Source organism: Ixodes scapularis, unplaced genomic scaffold (assembly GCF_016920785.2).
Source record: "Ixodes scapularis isolate PalLabHiFi unplaced genomic scaffold, ASM1692078v2 PGA_scaffold11__112_contigs__length_91849675, whole genome shotgun sequence".
Lineage (NCBI taxonomy): Eukaryota > Metazoa > Arthropoda > Arachnida > Ixodida > Ixodidae > Ixodes > Ixodes scapularis.
Window position 1 is genome coordinate 67857436 of NW_024609837.1, and position 20538 is coordinate 67877973.

At 46.6% G+C, this 20538-nt stretch overlaps 2 protein-coding genes and 2 pseudogenes across 2 annotated transcripts in view; all 4 read right to left on the reverse strand.

The window, feature by feature from the left end:
- Positions 1 to 1864: 1864 nt before the first annotated feature.
- LOC8034329 (RNA-binding protein 34) lies at positions 1865 to 3517 on the reverse strand. Its single transcript, XM_029990847.4, has one exon. The coding sequence runs from the start codon at positions 3410 to 3412 to the stop codon at positions 1955 to 1957; it is 1458 nt and encodes a 485-aa protein (XP_029846707.3). The 5' UTR covers positions 3413 to 3517; the 3' UTR covers positions 1865 to 1954.
- A 7223-nt stretch (positions 3518 to 10740) lies between these two features.
- On the reverse strand, positions 10741 to 12491 carry LOC121046231 (annotated as a pseudogene).
- A 734-nt stretch (positions 12492 to 13225) lies between these two features.
- Positions 13226 to 14544, reverse strand: LOC120836041 (annotated as a pseudogene).
- An 889-nt stretch (positions 14545 to 15433) lies between these two features.
- The window catches only part of LOC115314897 (arylsulfatase B-like), a 126729-nt gene continuing 121624 nt past the window's right edge, over positions 15434 to 20538 (reverse strand). The window contains exon 9 of the mRNA XM_040208290.1: positions 15434 to 15562. Coding sequence (XP_040064224.1) covers positions 15434 to 15562 — 129 coding nt within the window. The remainder of the gene's footprint in view (positions 15563 to 20538) is intronic.

Here is a 20538-nt window from a genome sequence, read left to right on the forward strand (position 1 = left end):
TTAGTAGATACACTTTGCCGGATGTAAAGCAGTAGGCACATCTAACAGTATGGAACAAACAATTGAATGTAATGAGATGGATTTGTAGTGTTAATCCAGCATTCCTTTTTAGGGATTATACTTTTAATGGTGGTTTAGAAGCAGTTTTAATTATAGAAGACTGGCCCACAGTCCATCTCAGCACAACGCCAACATAACAATGTCCTGTCGAAGTGCACTCTTTCCCGAGGAGATCTGCTCTGTGCTTCACCCAATCACTGCTAACAGTCAACGAATTGATTAGCATGCAGTGAGCAGGCACTGGAGTGTGGACATTGACTACAAGTCAGGACGACATCTACTTACAAGGTTTTACAAAGTTTTCAAGGGCACCCGATGCTTAGGAGTGCTTTTATTTCTACTAGTGGTATGGAACTGCTGGAATTTCTGTTAGCGGTCACCAGACGGTATCCACTTTTTAAATGCTATATAAATACATATATATCTTACAAAAATAAATAAAAAAAAAAAATAAATTGCTAGGTGGGACCAGCAACTGACCGATTCAAACGGTCCAGCCGTGTCCTTTCCTTCCATGTGACATCTGTATCAGCTGCTTCCACCAGTGTAGCTAATCCACATTTTGGTATGTTGAATAATATCACTGCAATTTGTATAGTTTTTATGTGAACAGATGTGAATGCAAAAGCTAAACTGGATCATTGTGAGTATGAGTGGTTTTTGGCAAATAACCACAACAAAACTGGGGGACACAGGTAAGTACTACACTGCATTGGATTGAATATGGGTCACAAAACTGAATCAGGACGTGCGATGCATTAAATGTACAATGCCAATTTTTCAATCAAAGGCCGCGCAATGCTGTGGTGATGACACAGATAGTCCTATGGATAATCGGCCTGTTCTGCGGGGCATTACTAAGTCGTGAGAATTTCAAGAAAATGCGTGCGGTCAGAGCAGGTCTTATGGCCCCAGGGCAGGGAACAAAAGGTGCCTCAGCCGGCTGCCAGTCACAGCGGCTAATGGCCAAAATGGGCAACTTTGGTAAGGCCTAACCACCAGATAATTGAATGCGAGCTCTGCACAAGAGTTCAAGAGGGACTCGGACATTTGAGCTCGAAATCGGGTCCGAGGATTCCGGTTGCGGGCCCTCTCAGAGTTGCGAAAATTCCGCACAAGATGGTGCCACTTGTTAAACCAAACTTCACTGCCCAGGGGGTGTAAGACGTTCGCTTTGCTTCATTAAACGTGAATGTGACAACGAGCAACGAGCAACAATAGGTCACTATACTCTTGTGTCTTCATAAATGTCAGCAAAGAAGCTGCAAGAGTGAATGCAATGCTTTGAGCAGGCCTTCTATGCAAGCTTGTAAAGCAAAAGAGTTTTTCAAGACAGCACGCTTCTGCTTGTAGCATCGGCTTTGCTGCCACTTATGATGTAACGGATTATAGCATACAAATCTCTGGATTCCCTTTTCTAGCACTAGACACTGCTTTGGGTACAGCATGCAGTCTTCCGATAGATCTGTTGTCTCTCGTATGACTACCTTTTTGTTGAGTATTGTTGGTCTGACATTAGAACTATGGATAAAGCTCAGAAAGATGTTTGGGTACGGATAACGAAATCATCCCCCAAGTAAGCCTCTACTCGTGAATCAGTTCAAATTGATTCAGCACAGAAATAAGAAGTCAAAAGATGCACGAAACTTCTTGAACTTTCCGTTCGTTTCCACATTGCATGATTTGATGACTTTGTTGTCAATCTGCCGTTATGGAACTGATGCAATGTTTAAGCCTGCCTGTCCTCACTGGTTTGCTCCGGAGTAAACCGGCCATCTGCAATCTCGATTAAAGACCACCGAAATTGGTGAAAGGTCACGGTTTATAATACATACATCCAATTTACAACACTTCCTGCTGCATCCCTACCATGACACAGCCGCTATCGCGCCCATCAGTCTGCAACATTGAAAGCCTTCCGTTTCTTCTTCTCCTTCTTGGGCGACGTCACCGCCTTTGCACCACCAAACCCAAATACTGCCTTCTGCTGCCGCTGCTGCTTCTTAGAACGGATCACTTTCTTCAGCTTCTTCTTCTTGAGCAGGCGCTCCGCCCTGGCACCCGTGAAGTCCACACCTTCCTCCGGTGCAGCCTTGGACTTGGCTTTCTTCCGCTGGGCGTACGCCGTCTGCTGCGGACCCTTCTTGGCCACACCCTGCTGCTTCGAGACCGGAGTGACCCGGATGGGCCTACCAGACATATGGATGCCGCTCATCTCGAGCGCAAGTGCCGCAGCATCCAGCTTGCTAAAGGTCACAAACCCAAAACCCTTGCCCATACCTGTCTCCCGGTCCCTGATGACACGAACTCCGGTGACCTGTCCGCACTCCGAAAAGCAGTTCCACAGCTCTTCGTCCTGGACTTCGTGGGGCAGGTTGCCGACGAAGACAGATTTGCGGTCGTCGACTTGTGGCTTCTTGCCGACACGGTCCACCCTGATGTGGTTGCCGAGGAGCAGGGAACCGTTGGCCGCCAAAGCCTTACCCACGGACTCTTTCTGCTTGAAGACGACGTAAGCGTTGACGTTCTGCTTGCTGCTGTGGAGGCTCTTGCTGATGTAGGCGACCTTCTTGCTCAGGCTGGCGCGAGCGGGCGCCACAGATCGGAACCGCACGCTTTCAATAGCGCCGTACTGGTTGAAGAAACGCCGTAGCGGTTTTTCCGAGGCGGTGACCGGTAAATTGCCGACGAAGATGGTTCTCGCTTCTTTGTCTGGACTTTCCGGCGGGAAGTTCTTTTGCGGCTTCGGCGCTTCGGCATCGGCGACGTCGTCAGGGGCAACCTCGGGGTCTTCTGGCTCTTCTGGAACCCTGGAGCTGGCTTTCTGTTTCTTACGTTTTTTTCGTGGAGGCGGATCGTGAGGAATCGCATCTTCTTCAGCAGCACTTTGCGCCGAAGAATCCTGCTCGAAGTCGTCTTCGCTTAACTCTCGTATCGGTTCCTCCTCGACTCTGGGTTTCTTGAACTTCTTGCTTTTAGCTCGTTTAGCCGGTGACCTTTCGGAGCTGCTCGGAACGTCGGGTTTTTCGGATTCACGCAGGTCTTTAGTCGGTGGCGTGGGGATGTCTAATCTGTACTCGGTGTATACCGGTTTGCGGGCCTTCGCTTCGCTAGCATGCTTTTTCGACGTGCTAGAAGTCTTACCTGCTTTCTCGCTTGGAATGCACTGTTTTCCGATCAGATCGGCGACGGCACCGATTGTGTACATCGCAAGTTCTGCAAGTGTTCGTATACCAAAATTTCCGCAAAATACGGACGAAGTCACCACAGACCACGCCACCAACACACGCAAGAGCAGATTGACTGGATTGTCACGGCTAGCGAATTTTGCGATGACGATGATAGTTACCATATAATAACTAAAATATAAAGCAAAATAACTTGATTTAAAACGATCGGGAGTTAGAAGTAAGGTTAATAAGAACTTGTTATTTTATATAAATATTGAGTTTTCCGAAACACTGAATATTTACGGATGGATAACTGAATATTTCTGGCTATTCTCTTTGTAGCGGGCGGTAGCTTGCGCCACCTAGCCTAAGTCTAAGAAAGACAAACATTTTATTCCTCAAGCCCTTCTAAGTTAATTGTCTACCCCCTAACTATGGTGTACTAGAATAACTATCACCAGGTAGTGTGGGATATCACCAGGATGACCTTTGGGGGATCGGGCAAAAAGTGGTGTCGCCAATTTTCCTCTGGTCAAACCTTGTCGGCGTTACCCCTGCGCCGGACCGATTGAAGACAGGATTGAGACTTTGGGCCGGAGCCACGCGGGGGGGAGTCCCAATTTTTCTCTGTCACGCCTGTCCCCAGCTTTGCTAGTTAGTTGTGCATCATTAAATTTTGCCTAGATAACTTCCACCAGTCTTCTAATCGCCTCTTTGTGAGTAGGGATGCTGCGAACTTTTTCGCGCTGAAGGTTGATGATCGAATCAAGCGGTTCGAAAGGTTCGAAAGATTTCGAATTTTCGAACTTGCCATATGGAGAAATTCGACGGAAGTAGAATTTTCGACTTATTAAACAAAGAAGTTCGACAGATTTTGAAATTCGAACATATTGCGCTGCAGAATTCAATGCTGGTCGAACTTTCACCCTTGATAAACAAAAAAACTCGATGATTTTCGAACTTTCGACTTTTTTGCACTAAAAGGTGCGAACTTTTCGAACTTTCGAAGTTCCTACGCTAAGAAATTCGATAATTTCCGAACTTATTAATTTAAAGAATTCGAAAATTGTCGAACTTTCGATTCCTGAAAAGTCAAAAGTTCGACGAACTTCGAACTTCTAGGGTAAAAGTTCCGGCGGGCGGTTTCATTTGGATTCAAGCAATGAGGTACACTCGTATTTTTTTAATTTTTTTCGCATTGTTAGATGCGGTGCCGCATTCCTTGCGAAAGACAATGCCATATATTTCAATCATCTGGCATGCTTGGTTTTAAAGAAATAGATTCCCGAAGGAGCGAGGAAGGACGACGGGTTTTTGACAGTTGTCGTTTGTGCCATATTTGAAGCGCGCTATAGCCGAAGCTATTTATGGTAGGGATTTTAAACTTCTTAAGAATGATCCATGTATAGCCTAGGTATGTGTCGTCTTAAGATTTGATTATTGTTGTTCAAGACGAGTTTCGAAGAAATATCCAAGCATGTATCTACGGGCAATTATGTCCCAAAACTTGGTAATTGTTTTCGTCTAAATTGCTTGAGGTATCGCATTTAAATTAACACCACAGACAGTACATATAATTACCATCTGCAGAGTACAAAATAATGTACAGTACATATCAATACAATACTGTAAAGTACATATCATTACCATCTGCAGAATACAAAATAATTGTTCAAGTTCAACACATCATTAAAAAAGAAAAGAAAAAAAAAATGTTTTCCTTATTTCAGATTTCTGGAACGTGTTTCTTTTAGCCTGTACACATTTTGGTAGGAGAAACTTGTTTCGTAGTTATGGGCCTCTGAATATGCAAGAATAAAACACTTCCGGCGGGTTCTTGATTGTTTTTGTTTTTCTTTCCAGGTTTTTATTTTTGCATTAATTGTTATGTGTATTAATTTATTATTTTTTTACCAATGGCACAGTTATTTAGGTCGAAAAGACGTAGCTTTGAGCTTCCGAACCACCAAGCCTGTGACGAGTAGTGCCTTCTGACAACGAGGTTCAAACAGTGACCATCTACGCGATCTTTTATGCAGTAAAGAGCTACAGCAGCTTACATATGCATAAATAATTTCAGACTAAAATAAGCTCGACCATGCCGTCTTTCCCCGTATTGTTTTCTTTAACAGTCCGAAATATATGGGGGGGGGGGGGGGGGGGGGGGGGAATTGGAGCCCCCCCCTCCCCCCGTTTTTCCTCTTCCGACGCCACTGGTATGGTAGAACGCTCCTCGACCTCAAGTTGTGTCAGCTTCTGTGCTTTTTGCTCGGCGTTTCTTCCGTCCCGGAAAATAAACCTCCAAATCAATTACAAACTAAAAAATTGTCAAGGTGCAGGCGAGCTGGTTTATGTTGATCATGATGCAAAATGTCGAGACTGGGAATGAAATTCGCAAGAAATTGTGTGAGAAAAAAGAAAAAAGGGGACAGGACAACGTCTCAAACTCAGCTGAGTTGAGTTCGAGACGTTGTGCTGAGCTGAGTTTTCAGCTGAGTTGAGTTTGAGACATTGTCCGGAGCTGAGTTTGAGACGTTGTCCTCTCCCCTTTTTTTCTGTTTTCTTACACTTTTTCTTTCAAATTTCATTCACAGAGCTGAGTTTGAGGCGTTGTCCTGTCCCCTTTTTTCTGTATTCTTACAATTTCTCTTTCAAATTTCATTCCCAGTCTCAGGGCTCGGGCGGCGTTCGATCGGATTACTACCAGCGTGCAAGAGGTTAGGGAGGCAGTTTGCCAGATCGCTTCAAGGTTTTTCTGAGCCTCAACCACCTGCCTGCCCCTGGCCGTTTCGAAATGGATGAGTATCGTTCAACAGTGCGTTCGTGTGATCACTACTTCGTTATGCACGTTAATGACCCCCCCCCCCCCCCCCCTCGGGCTGGCAGTCAGAATTACTGATCTATGGTCACACGTCACTCTGCACTGGCAAATATTCCAGCACATCCGGGACACTCGTCGTCTCATTTAATTGCCTGACCAGTTTCGCGCAGTCTAAATATCACACCCGAACTTTTCTAAACCTTCTCACTGGTTCGTGAGAACCAGTGAGGCGCGAAAACGTTATTTAAAACTGTGGCGGAACATGAAAACTGAACTTCGAACTTTGCGGACTTGGATGTAAAAATAAATAAAAAACCTTCGAAGTTTTTTTCTCTGTAATTTAGCCCTAAACGAGAATCGAAACCTTCGAACCTTTCGACCTTTTTATAGAAAGAAATTCGAAATCTTCGAATGTATCGAACTTTATGTCTATAAGAATTCGAAACGTTCGATTGTTTCTAATTTCAGATCCAAATAAATTCGAAACATTCGAATCTCTCGATTTTTCAAGTTAGGAAAGGTCGAAATCTTCGAATTTCTCGAACCTCAAGTAAAAAAATATTCGAAATAATCGAACCCGAGCTTTTAGAAACCGTGAAAGCTTGGACCTTTTCGAATTCGAAACTCCACGTTTTTTGAAAGTTGCGAATTTTTCGATTTCGATTCTCCGTACGGTCGAAAATATCGAAACCTTTCGAATTCAAACATCAGTTCGGTTCGGAAACATAAAAACCTTTTGAATTCGAACCCTGGGTGGTTCGCGGCATCACTATTTGTGAGCAGAGGTCGGCATTTTAGGTCGCCCTCACTCACCCTCACCCTCAAAGCCACACTCACCTAAGCCCCTCACTCACCCTCACCCTCACAGCTACGCTCACCTTCAGCCCCTCACTCACCCTCACCCTCACAGTCACACTCACCTTCAGCCCTTCACTCACCCTCACTGAACCTCACAGTCCTCGCGCACTCACCGCCCTCACGGCCCTCACGCCCCTCACGGCCCTCACGCCCCTCACTCACTCATGGCCCTCACGCCACTCACCGCCCTCACGCCACTCACCGCCCTCACGGCCCTCACCGCCCTCACGGCCCTCACCGCCCTCACCGCCCTCACCGCCCTCACGGCCCTCATTGCCCTCACGGCCCTCACGCACTCATAGCCCTCACGCCACTCACCGCCCTCACCGCCCTCACGCCACTCACCGCCCTCACGCCACTCACCGCCCTCACGCCACTCACCGCCCTCACGCCACCCACACCCCTCACGCCCCTCACACACTCATGGCCCTCATGCCACTCAGGCCAGCTACAGATGGGGCAATTTCGCCCAGAAACTTTACGTTGCAACACCAGCAACACGGGCCGCCCGCGATCACACGCATCAGCCAATTGCTTCAATTTGCCATCGTCATCATAACATTTTATTTTTCTTGCACTATTTAGACACAATTACGCGTTATCAACGTGTTTTGATGCATTTAGATCTCGTTAAGAATACTAATGCACCTTTCCGAAACAGTTTATTCAAAAAAAAAACGATCGATTTCAAACCACAACCAAGTCTTTCGGTGTCATCACCACGGGCACGAGGTATCACGTGAAAATTTTGCGTGCCTGATTGGATGCCGCCGCTTCAAACGTATTCGAATTGCTCCGAGTTGCTTGCTTATTTCGAGCCCGACCCGATCTCAGCAATTCGTGTCGATCTAGGGAAAGCTAGAGAACAACCCGCCATTAACACCAAAATTGCTGAGAAAGGTGCTTGATCTGAAGGGCGCCTCACGCACTCACCGCCCTCACGCACTCATGGCCCTCACACACCTCATGCACTCACCGCCCTCACGGCCCTCACGCCTCTCATGTCACTGTCCTCACGCACTCATGGCCCTCACGCCACTCACCTCCCTCACGCCCCTCACGCACTCATGGCCCTCATACCTCTTACCGCCCTCACCGCCCTCATGGCCCTCACGGCCCTCACAGCCCTCACCGCCCTCACGGCCCTCACGGCCCTCACCGCCCTCACCGCCCTCACAGCCCTCACGGCCCTCACCGCCCTCACCGCCCTCACAGCCCTCACGGCGCTCACTCACCCTCACTCGCCCTCACACTCATGAATTTTCCTGGTTCAGAAACTCACTCACTCTCACCTCACCTGTGAAGACGAGGGTGAGTGAGGGTGAGTGAAGGCCCTCATGAGTGAGGTTTGCCGAGGTATGTTTGTGAGTGTAATCCTCCATGCTCACGTAATTTCCCTGAACTTGGTGGCCAACATTTTGAAATCAGAACCTCGTCTGCGGACGATGCGCCACCCTTATTTGTTTTACATACCAGCTAGGTGGCGCGACCTGCGGTCCAATTATAATGCTTCGATTATGGCTTTTTCGATCTGTAAGGTTCATCGGTGAGCCAGGTGAGCGCGATATTCAGTATGATGCCTTTGAACAGTTGATGCATTTTGCCCGTTTCCGGAGCAAAGTTCCGGCATCGAATGGTCTCCGAGAACGTACCGGTATGGCGTCAGCAAGGAGCTACCGCCCCAAGTAATGTCGGGACCAAGTGCGTCACTTTCGCAAAAGCTTCGGGCAGCTGAGATGCACTGCTGCGGTCTGCGCATTATTGTCGCGGACGGTAGTGGTGAATCGCTGGTTAATAATTGTATCTCGTAATTATAACAACTTAACTACTTGTTAATTTATACATTCCTCTTAGGCTATACATTAGCAAGGAGTTTTAGTAGCGGGAGTTAAAGATAGGGCCGTAACCAGGGAGGGGGGGGGGGGGGGGGGGGTAGGGGGTTCTGACCCTTCCCGAAATTTTTTCCTAGGTACGGCCCTGGTCGGTGCACTGGCAGCCAGCCGATTTTAATCTCCACCTCTGCGCACGCGCAGTGGCGCCGGTCGGCTACCGGGTACCAAACCGGGACCGGTTCTCCGGTTTGCTGTAACTCTCCATTATATGCCACCGATGCACATGATTCATAGGCGCAAATAAGACAATAGACACTTTCAAAATGGCCGCCGTTGTCCCCGAACCCCCCCCCCCCCCCCCCCCCCCCCCCCGAAATTTTTTTCTGGGTACGGCCCTGGTTACAGCGTTACCTAAACTAGTTGCAAGTTCGTACGTTCCTTCCTAAAGGGGGAAACTAATAATGTTGGAGCGCTTTGTGAATAAGTTAATTTGAAGAATGGCAGATGAATCATTGACGATTAGTAAAACCTTTCTGGCAGATAAAACAATGGCAAACTAATTTTCCGTTGTCTTAATATCTAACGACAATCTTACTTTTTGACAAGTGAATACTGAATACTAAAAGAAAAGTGTCACTCGTTAAATAATCCAGGGGGGAAAGAAGGTACCGCCGCTTCCCATGCACACTCCTCAGAATTTACGGCGCTCCGTAGTAGCCGCCATATTAAAACTTGATACCAGTGTTGCTGCATCTGTAGGTCATCTTTAAGTTAGAGCTGACGGAGAAAATCTGGCCACGGCGCAACGCCTATGTACGCTGGAAGCTAGAGCCGGTTTGCTTTTGTTGTTTGGTTGTAGAAAATCTGGCAACAACACACGTTCAACATGGCGCCGGTATTGTTTTGGTTTGACGGGACGCGAGAAGCTCCGCGGTTTGTGAGCACATATATCGAAGAACTGACCGGAGAAGTGCCCTTGTGATGTTCCCGGAAGACGGAAAGTACCATTCGTAATCGTCGTGTGTGCTTTAAGAGCGAAGGGAGTCACAGGGTCCACGAGTGCGCAACCGCAAGCCAAGGTTCACGACTTCGGCGTTGACTTCGGCGATCTCGTTCTGTTTGGTGCAACACGGCGATGCGACAAATAACTGAACCGTTCGTGGTGTGTGGTGTGGTGCTTGGAGGTAGAAGCCCACACTAACACGAAGCGCAAATTGGTTATTGCGGTGTTGAGGTTCAACGGGCTCAGTCCCGTCGCCGTCAGCTGATCCGGTCCAGCTGGTCCGGGAGGACGCAGCGAGCGACGAGCCTATTTCGCCGGCAGCCGGCAAAATAGCCCACCCAGAAAGTTGCCGGCAGTTCTTCCTCATTGGCTGGCTACAACCACGTGACTTAACTGCCGACAGTTTCTTGCGGGCGCTACTGTGCCGGCAGCCGGTAGAATATAGACCCGAGAAAAGAATGCCGGCAGCGGGCTGAATAGACCCGAGAAAAAATTGCCGGCAGAATACATGAGGATAAAGACTACCGGCTGGTCTATCAACTTGTGTACGCGTTCTTTTGCGCGTATTATGGACCAATACAAATGCTTCTAAATGCGCTTTAATTACCTGTTATATTTGCAATGTGTAAAAAAAAAAGCTGCAGGCGCTTTTAAACGATTAACTAAAATTGATATGTCCATGTGTACAGTCAAAAAAAGTTTGCACTACATAACGGCTTGTAAACATCAAGGGCTTTGACAGGTCAACTAGTGATTTTGCTTAAATACATTTTAAACTGGTCAGATTTTCCTCATCAGTTTGGAAGTGTTAAACCACAAAATGAGTTACCACACACTAGATCGTCACTAACGTTTGGGGCAATTATGGAGTGTAAATGTTTTGGGGGATGCCCTGTACTCCAATTTCAAATATTAACTCAAATCAAAAGTTCGGCAAGGCAAAACTCCTTTTCCGTGCATGCACGTCTAGAAGAAAAATGCACATCTTTAAGACTGTCATTTTATTTTGCTGTCACATAACAAACACAACACAAAGAACAAATATTCTGAAACAGTGAGTCCTTCACAAGTGGGACATCGCCAAACTTTTGTTTTTGGTTGCTTTCGCAGGAATACAGTACACAAGGCAAGTGGTACCAAGACAAGCACCATTCGCACATGACAGAGTCGTGTGTGTCAAGGTTGCCCTTACACACTTCACGATCCCAATGCTGCAGCGTAGCTTTAGATTTTACCACGGCTGTAACTGCTAGCCAGACGTCCTCCAAAAAAAAAAAAAAAAAACAAAAAAAAAAAACAGGGAAATTTTTTTTACGGCGTTCACATCAACATTTTCATCCATAGTGCCACTGTTCTCATACTCGGGCCTTTGCTCAATGTTGCCTTCTTCCAGCTGCTTGGCTTGGATTACAGCTTTTGCAGCGTCCTGGCCCACTAACCATGTTAAAATCGCCTCTCTTTTTGCTCTCATCGAGAGGGTCTTGAGAGGGACTCCTTCTGTGCTGGCATATTTTCTTTTTCTCGGGAGTCCGACCACACTTCCGCAAGTGCGGAAGTGTGGGCGGCCGATGTGTGGCCTTTCGGCCGCCCACACTTCCGCATCGGTGGTGCCATTTTGATGTTTTTGAAGGCACAGGTAGTCGAGGTTTCAGTGACTTCATCGGTAGGTGCAGCAGTAACGGTCTCATCAGAGGTTGGCAGGTGTTGATTTTCCAGATTAGAGGCGGATTTGTGGTCGTCTTCCAAGTACAATGGACGATCAGAATTCACTGTGCCGGCATCTTGATATGCTCTAGAAACAATTCTCTGGCCCTCCAGAACTAGAATGTCAGACTCAGACGGACCCGATTCGTGAGGTACTGAGCCCTCTTCATTTGCTTTAGAGGCAGCTTCACACTTTTCCATTTAACAATCATCCGGTACATTTACATATGCGAGGTCCTCTCCGGCACGGTTGATATTCACAGTTTCTGACGATTCACACTTCGTTGCTTAGTGCACATCATGACCGTTCATCCAGTGGCAAGGGATATCTTGTAGAAGTTCAATTCTTCCTGAGAATTCTCACATTGAGCCTTCCGACACAAGGCCGGCAAGTTTTGATGTAATTGCAGATGCCTTTCTGAACTTTTGGTGACTTCAGAGCTTTCTGACATCTTGTTGCTTTTCTACATGCCCCACCTCTGTTTCATCGTGCTCGTCGTTAAGCAGCCTTGTTACACTTTCAGAGTATAATTTTGCAGACCACCTATCACTGCAGAGGCTTTGGTCGTACTTGTTTAGTCCAAAGTGCTGCCTCGCTGCAAAGATGTGGCAGCATGGAAGCAGCATCGCAAATTCCGGAATCCACAGGAGCAGAGTTCAACTTGCCGTTGGTCGCTACCTGTGCCATTTCACCATCATCACATTTCACAGTGACACTATTTGAAAGATGAAGTTGACGCTCCACATGTCGGAATGCATAGGGTGTTAAAAGCCCACAGTAAAGCATATGAGCTTCATCACTGCTGGACACCGCACGTCTTTTCTGAAGCATGGTTGCTGCTTTGTGCGTAACCTCTTTTCGTGTTGAGTGCCCAAAGGAAAAAAAAAATTGCGCACAAAATTTTCAAGCGAGCTGTACCGGTCAACAATGCTTTTTAGCTTTGCATTAATGCTCTCAGCGCGATTGCTAGTTGAATTCATTAATTTTGCACAAGACGTCCTTTGGACGTCCAAATTCTGCTTTAGACGACATCTTTTTTTTTTCTTTCTCGGCTTCTCAACCATTTTATCTAAAGTTGTTTGAATTGAATGTGTACTGTTATTGTAAATCTTGGCTTGTGATTACGCCTTTGTATATCATTTTATTCGTTTTGCTGGAGAGACGCAAACGACGGGCATAACAAAATCGTTTGCATATTCCGCATACCTCGAAAAAGAACTTCCCCAGTCATCTTGCGAAACACGGAGTCCGCACCGTCCTGACTTCTCAGTCTTTTACAGGTGCTTTAGAGCAGTTTGTACCTGATAGTAGATATGCCCACTGAAACTGGAACTTGAAACAGTACCAGAGGAAAGAGACGATGTTCGGGAAAGCATTGGTCACCCTCTCCAATTTCTGAACTCTCAAGTGATTGTACCATAATAAATGCACCAACGCCTCTTCCCAAAATAAAGCAAATGCACTATGTTCACTACCTAAAAAATGGTCTTAGTTCATGCATTTGTGGGCAGGTTGGAAATCTTGCCAAAATTTATTAACGCCCCATGATGAGCGGAACAAACCCGCACGACATTTATAGGAAAATATCGGTGGTGACTTAACTTTCCCTGAAATTCTATATAACCAGTTGTTTGCAGGACCAAATCATCTACTCAATGGAAGGATAGATGAAAACGTTTATTGAAAAAGAGCTCCGATGACCGAAGTCATCGCAACGCGGTGACTTCGTGGTCTGGCGTCGTCTTTTGGGGAAATCGGGGAAGTGGGTTTAGAACTTTAGATGCAGGATGTCAGGCCGCCTGTAGTGATCTCAGCACCCGAGCCTTTCGTTGGGAATCATCCGCCGGGTGCGTCCAGTGACTCCAGTCCCGGAGATTGCTCGGCCGGTCGATTTGTTCCATCTTGCTGAAGATGGGGCACCTGTACGTTTTGAGACCTTCGCAGTCCCAGAGTATGTGGTGCAAACTGGGGCACGAGTCCTCCCTGCAAAGTTTGCACCGGGGGTCAGGTGGTACTGCGTAAGGGTGCTCTTTCTTGAGGGTATAAAGTTCTAATTTGTATTGCAAGCTGGGAGTCACCGCTCCGCCAGTGCGAATGCGCCGTAGCAGCACCATTTCTTTTCTTCGAAATGTGTCCTTCGGGATAGGGTGTTCCTCTGGGGACCAGGATCTTCCTAGGAGGCGTTTCCTTGTTCGTTTGTCTAGGCGCAGTTCTTCAACGGGGTCGTATGTATCCTGGTCCTCATGAGGATTGTCGTTGAAATCGCTCGGTTGTGGGCGTGACGGGCTAACGTCCGAAGGCCGGGGCTGTAGGGACGGGTGCGTGAGGTTTCTCATCGCCTGCTGCGCGGCTTCGTGTGCAAGCTCGTTGCCTGGTTATCCCTCATGTCCGGGGACCCACCTGACGCTGATCTTGGCCCCCTTGTTCCGGTATAGAGGGATTGCGGAGTCAAAGATTGCTTTTATGGTGGGACTAGAATACTTGTGTTGTTTCAGTTCTCTAACCACTTCTTTGGAGTCAGTATAGAGAACTAGCTGCTGGTCAGTTCCTAGGTATAGTTTGCAAGAACATGTTTCTTGATTTCTACGGAAGTACAGTTGGGGCAGGTGACAATTGATGCAACATCTTTGCCAACTTGTCTCTAGCGGGCAACATATTCCAACCAACTGGAGGTCAAATAATTGTCCTGATAAGCGCAACTACTATATCATTCCAACTCGCTTGCGCAATGTATGTTTGAAGTTAATTTGATTATTTATAGCATGCGATGTATATTGACGTCTTCTAAGCTGAGCAGCACCTCCCAGGGTCTGCCCGCCATTGGAGATTATCAAAGATTGGCCCTGTTTATTTTTTGTAGTGTTTTTGGAAACGCGTGAGTAAATCTGGAAACCATAAGTTAATTCCTTAATAATCCTCCATTACTGTATTTCTTTCCCCTCTTCTTGCACCAGAAGCAAAGAAAGAGGTGTCAATACGATGCAAGGTTTTCCACTATATTTGTGTTGACGCCTCAAATAGTGAAAAGCAAAATCCGCAAAACAATTGAGCACTTAAACCTGTTTACCTTCCGCTGAGTGATCCTGGTGGTTCATCCTGGAAGCGAAGGAGCAACGGACTAGATTCCGCGTGTGTCGCTGACATCGCGATGTCTATAAGTCTTCTTTATTTTGTAGATGTTTGCAGGTATGTCTCTTACATCTCCTTTACGTGTCTTCCGCCTGTCTGTTGGGTGTCTTTTGCACGTATTTCACGTGCCTCTCACGTCTCATTTACGCGTCTTTTACAGGTGAGGAGAAAAAAAAGGTACGACAATGTTTATGTTGGAAAAGAACTCGCTACCATTCTTCCGTTATACATTGTCATTGTTTTTCTAGAACCTACAATTTCAAGGCAGTAGAAGGACTTGATTGGGGTTATAACTTTTTTATTAATTAATTACTCCCAACCAGACAGATCTCTGACAAATGTTTACTTTTAAGAAGTGCTTTCCGTCGTCGGGCTTAATGAAACAGTTCGCAACAAAGCACAGCGATACCACGATGGTCTCCTAACTCCGTATCTACTTCTTAAAACGTCATATTCACAACCTTTACCTTTTCCAACGTCCCTCGTGCGGCCCTAACCCTCAAAATGGCGACTACTACAAGCCGCTCATACGTATACAAATGTCCCGTGACGTAAACAAACCAACCACGGATGATCGGCTGCTTCGGACAATGGGGGAAAATGATGCCGATATGCTGAGCGTAGCTTTCTAGCTTCACTAGAACAGATCTTAACCGTCTCAACACACGTTTCAAAATAAATAAGAGGTTGCGCAATCCACCACCAGTGTCGCGCTGATCTGAGACTCGCTCACGTGTGACATCACAAAAAAATAGGCTAATACTGGAGGTGGATATGCTTAACGAAGTGGAGGAGACGCCCGTACTTATGTCCGTAATGCGGCTAAGCATTTTTGTGTCCGGATGTTCATGAAAGTCACGTGATCCAGGAGCCCCACGTTCCGTTGAGGTTTTCGGGATATCCGTTGGGATCGGTAGGTTGGTTGATCGTTGCCGCGGCAGTCTGCGCGTAGCTCTGTATCCTGCCCCTCAAGAAAGCCACCAGCTGAAACGGGCAACAGAAATTCAAGGTTAGTCGATGCGTTCCCCATCGGCGACGAGTCGAGGTTTTTCACTACTGGTCTAGAAATAACATCTGCCACGTAGTACACCCCAGTACTGCGATTCTACACAAAATCTAGCGAACACCACTGAGCGCGATAAAGCTGTCGTCAGTTCTGTCCTAAGTCCCATTTTACTCACAATTTCTAGGCTGTTGCTAAAACGTCGGAACTGCTTGTCGCATAGTGTGTTTTAGTATAGCCTAAGTACCCTTGCGTTAGCACCGCATACGACACACGCAAGCTCCTAAGCCTGGTTGAGACAGTGGCGTTTGACTGCGTTTGACTGCGTTGCGGCTGCGAGAAACCAGGACATCCCTGCTGCTTATATCGCGTGCCAAGATGATTCCTAATCCTTAAATCGGATTCCACGCTTCATACGAAGCACAGATGTGCCGGCGACTCGCTTTCGGTTTTCGACGCAACGCAGTCAAACGCACTCAAATGTGGGAGTTTAGGTACTTCAAAATGGTGGATACTTGGGCTAGTTGGCGCGGATACTTGGCCTAGTTAATAGTAGCGTGGATACTTGGCCTATTTGGCCTATAAAAGTAGCGTGGATACTTGGCCTAGTTGGCGTGGATACTTGGGCTAGCAAGCGCTGACTCGCAGTTGCGAGTCAGCGCTTGCCTGTTCTGTCTTCCTTTTCTGTCCCTCTCCTTGTGCGCTGTTTAATTATGTAGAGTTTAGGTACTTTTTGGCAGGTCATTACTCATCTCCTTTTAAATTGTTTTGTGGGATTGATGTCATTCAAAAGGCAATGGAATCTTCTTTCATTTGATATTATTTATGTGTTGGTTTTTACTGTTTAATCGCATTTGTAGCGTTGCGAATATGATGGCGCGGACCCTCCCTTGCTCCGCTAGTTCATGTTTTATGAACGATCCATTAAAGACAACACGGTTCCAATATAGCAGTTTTGTTAAGATGATGTCGGAGGAGAATGTAACGATACACTTTGTAGGTATTTGCACTACTTTGTTTTCTTCATCCCTCCAAATATTGCCCTAAAATTGACATTTTTCAGCACAAATATGTTTTTAATGACACGCGCTAGGGCAATGAAATTAGCCACAGATGGGTAGCTAAACTCGTTGAGCACAACTTTGTGTCCGAAAGTTGCGGAACGCGCTAATTGGACTCTCGCGACGCTGACGTCAAGCCGAGGGAGGTGTCAATCATCCAAGCTCTCTCGGTGCTCAAATTCCAGCGAGAATGTAAAACACAAAGTCGTAGCGAGCTCCATCGAAGCGCGAGCGAGCAACGCCATTAGCCAGCCGATTGAACGGTTGCACTGATGACGTCTCGCCCGAGTGTCCCTACATCCCTACGCCGCGTTAAGCCTAGTTCACATGCAGCGGTTTTTGCCCTAGAGCGGCGCGATTTCTGCCGTCGCGGCACTCTGGCCAGCACCAGCGGTTAAGCGGCACGAGCGCCGCGACGGCAGAAATCGCGCCGCTCTAGGGCCAAAATCGCTGCATGTGAAACCCGCTTTAGAGTCAATGATGCGTAGTTTGTACCTAGGCTGCCGGTAAATACTCTGAACTTTCTCGTCGCAAGATCGTCGTTTGTGGAAGTTATTGGTGACGACAAAGTGACGTTTCACAATTTTGGGAAGGAATTATTTGAGGCTAAAATCTTCGCTTCGGAATCGAGGCGAAGGTTAAACTTTGTGATGTTGTGGAGCCGTGCGCGGTGTACGCGGGCGGCTTAATAGAGCTCATCTTCCGCCACTGCTAACAACGCCATCGGGGTCACCCACAGGCGGTTTGTGTAGAGACGTCGGTAATGTCTGAGAGATTAGGAGAAACGGGGCATAAAAAAAAAAAAAGAAGAAAAAAGCCGAAGAAACGGAAATAAAAAAAGTTAAAGACGTTTACAAATCTTTGTAATGCGAAATTGGGGCTCAACTCTTGAGGAGGAATAAGGGAGGGTACGGAGAGGAGGGTATGCCCCTCCTCCTCTCCTCCCCTCCTCCTCCCATCTTGTTTCTCCGCTAAACTTAGCAAGGAAAAGGACATCACATGATAATCTAGCGGAGAAGTGAATTGGCGTTGAAGTCACGTAGCTGGGAATTGAATTGGTGTTGAGGTCATGTGATATTGATTTCGCGCTAAATTTAGCGGGCCGGTTACGCCGACGGCGACGCCTACGCCACGAAACCCAGAAACGGGCGCCGAAGAGCTGCGCTCTGAAGAAAGAATTAAGGTACGACCAACACACACACACACACACACGCACAAACAAATAGGAGTCTCAAGAAGGGCTGTAGAAATTGTTTGGGAGAAGGAGAGAAAGAGAGAGAGAGAGGAGGTGATGGTGGTGAAGAAGGGGGATATTCCTTTCCCCTAATATTTTATTATAACTCTCTGAAATGCTATGGTGGTTCGGGGCTGGGGCGACAACCCCCCCCCCCCCCCCCCCCCTTCCACCCTTATGCCCCTTGCACCCTCTTTCGACGCAACTGGGGGAGGGGGGGGCGGCTAAATCCCCCCCCCCCCCCCCCCCCCTCTCCATCCTCCTGTTTCGACGACCCTGCTTAGAGGTGTTCCAATGAGCAATGACGAGGAACAGCACAGCCTGCAATTTTCGAAATAACGGTTCAAAAGATTCTGGAATTAAAACGGCTCGCGTTCCATGAACTCAAGAGTGGCCATGACAGACTTTCAAGCGAAAATATATAGTGTGGGGGCGCGTTCAGTGACGTCATTTTATAGTTGATACCTTTGATGATGGAGTCACGATTATCAGTTGTGAACGACAAATTTGATGGTGCGTGTTCAAATCGACGATGTCAAGTTTAGTGTCCTTGCGTTCTTGAAGCATCACCGCCAATATTGACAACCTGACATTACTTTTATTTCCTTATTTCAGTTGATTAACATACTTAATCCCAATCTGTCGGTTCTTGGAATGTCTACCATAAAACGATTTTATCCCGCCGATGAAGGGACAACTGCCCGGTGGCGAAATTCACCCGAAAGTGGACAACGGTAGTCGGCTGGTTGTGACCTAGCCACGTCGGGCTACACTTTGTCCAAAGGCCGAGATAAATCAAAAGAACGGCAGGGACGCTTTTTAGTAAATTCTGCTTTATCGGCGGAAATAAGAACGATACCAGACTATCAACTTCGACGGTGTTGATTTTAAAATGCAATTCCCAAGCATCCATCGTGCTTTTTAGAGACCATCAAACATGACGGTCGCAGCTGATAATCGTTGTTGTGACGTCACACGTATGAGCCACGGTCGTCTCCGCGCGCTCTCTAGTGCTGTTCTTGTTCGGTACCTAGGGAGGCGTAGGGATTTTTCGTCACCTCAACGAAAAATGTCACGAAGACAGACGGATCTGCGGGTTTGTGAGAAAAGAAAACTTCGCAGCAATCTTTCGGCTCCTCCCCCCACTATGTCATAAAACAAAGAATAGACGCTTTCAGGCAGCTGTGCACGGGCGCCGCCATAGCCGACCTTCAGTTTTTGCTTTCTCTTATTCCGTTCGCTTCACTTCATCATTGTCACAGTGGGACAAGTTATAGCCACTCTAGGTGGTACTGTGTCCTTGTGCCCAGCATAGGCCTTTGTGGAGTCTCGCCAACGCCCACTTCAGTGGATCGGCATCTCGGTAAGACAAGAAAAGGTCGACCATGGCGGCTCAATCTGGCGCGTGTTGAAAGCGTCTATATTTTTGTTGACGAGTTTAGCGACCATGTAGTGCTTATAATTGGTAATATGCAGAAAAAAATTGAATGTTGTGTAAAATTTTTTTGTTTAGATATTTTATATCAAACGTAGCACATTTTTGTGCTTCGAGTCATAGTACTTCAAATGCCGCTGAAAAAATAATTAAACTATGATAAAATCTTTGATAACGTTTAGAGCTAAAATGGTTGCCCAAGAGGTGGACGATGGCTTATTTTCATTTTGAAAGTCATAACGCTCCAGGAGCATTTCAAACTTACCTGTTTTCACGCATATCCTTTTTCAACATCAAAGAGATTTATTGGCATCTAATAATATTTATTGTTTGGAATAGATATACATTGCGATGTATTAAATTTTCACAATGATCTTGCTTTGGTTTCTTAATAGGTGTAGAGCTTAGCTAATTTTAACAACAATTTAAAACTGTTTGGGTGTTTTTTTGCGCTACCTGGCGGATGGCAGACAAACTGCTGATTTCTAATGTTCAAAAAATTTCCGAGGGCGGCGTTGGCGTCTGTATCATCATCAATCTCCATGTCTTTTTACCCTCACATTTAAAAAAATATATTGGAAGATTTCCTATCAATAACTGAATGGTTTAAGTACTGGGTCAGGCTAATAAATCTAAGACAAATAATTACACAAGCCTAGCGTAATATAATGTGTTTATTATTCGATATGATTGAAATCATATCGAACAATGAAGACGATGAGGAAAAGAATACACCCGAGTTCACTTTACGCTTAGAGTCACTAAATGAGCTTTAAAGTATCGGCACTCCGTTACCCAAAATTGTTTTGGGCGCCGCCATTTTTGGTCTTGCTCAGAGCAAACGGAACTGCCGATCATCATGATCCAAAAGTACGATTTTCTCAGCATTAGATGCGGTGCTAGGAAGCTGATGCAATATTGCAATGCTCTGTCGCGGGTAGTTTAAACATTTGTGAGGGACGGAAAAGCGTTTCCTGTGATTTTAGATAACGCTTCATAAAACTGGCAACCATGATTTTCGGCCACAATATGGCCAAGTGTCGTTACCCTGAACCGTAGCTACTTTACTGGCACAAGCGGGAACAAGGAAGTAGAGGCAGGTGTCAAAAGGTAGTGGCTGGTGGAATCCACGGGGCTTACGTCATGGCCCCTCCAGATATTACCAGCCTCTTGAACAAGAGCATGAATAGTTTCATTAAATAAGCTATGCTTCAGAGTAGCGACACT

What these genes read in the sequence shown, in the direction of transcription:
- LOC8034329 (XM_029990847.4), bottom strand. Translation starts at nt 3,412, where the DNA reads ATGGTAACTATCATCGTCATCGCAAAATTCGCTAGCCGTGACAATCCA.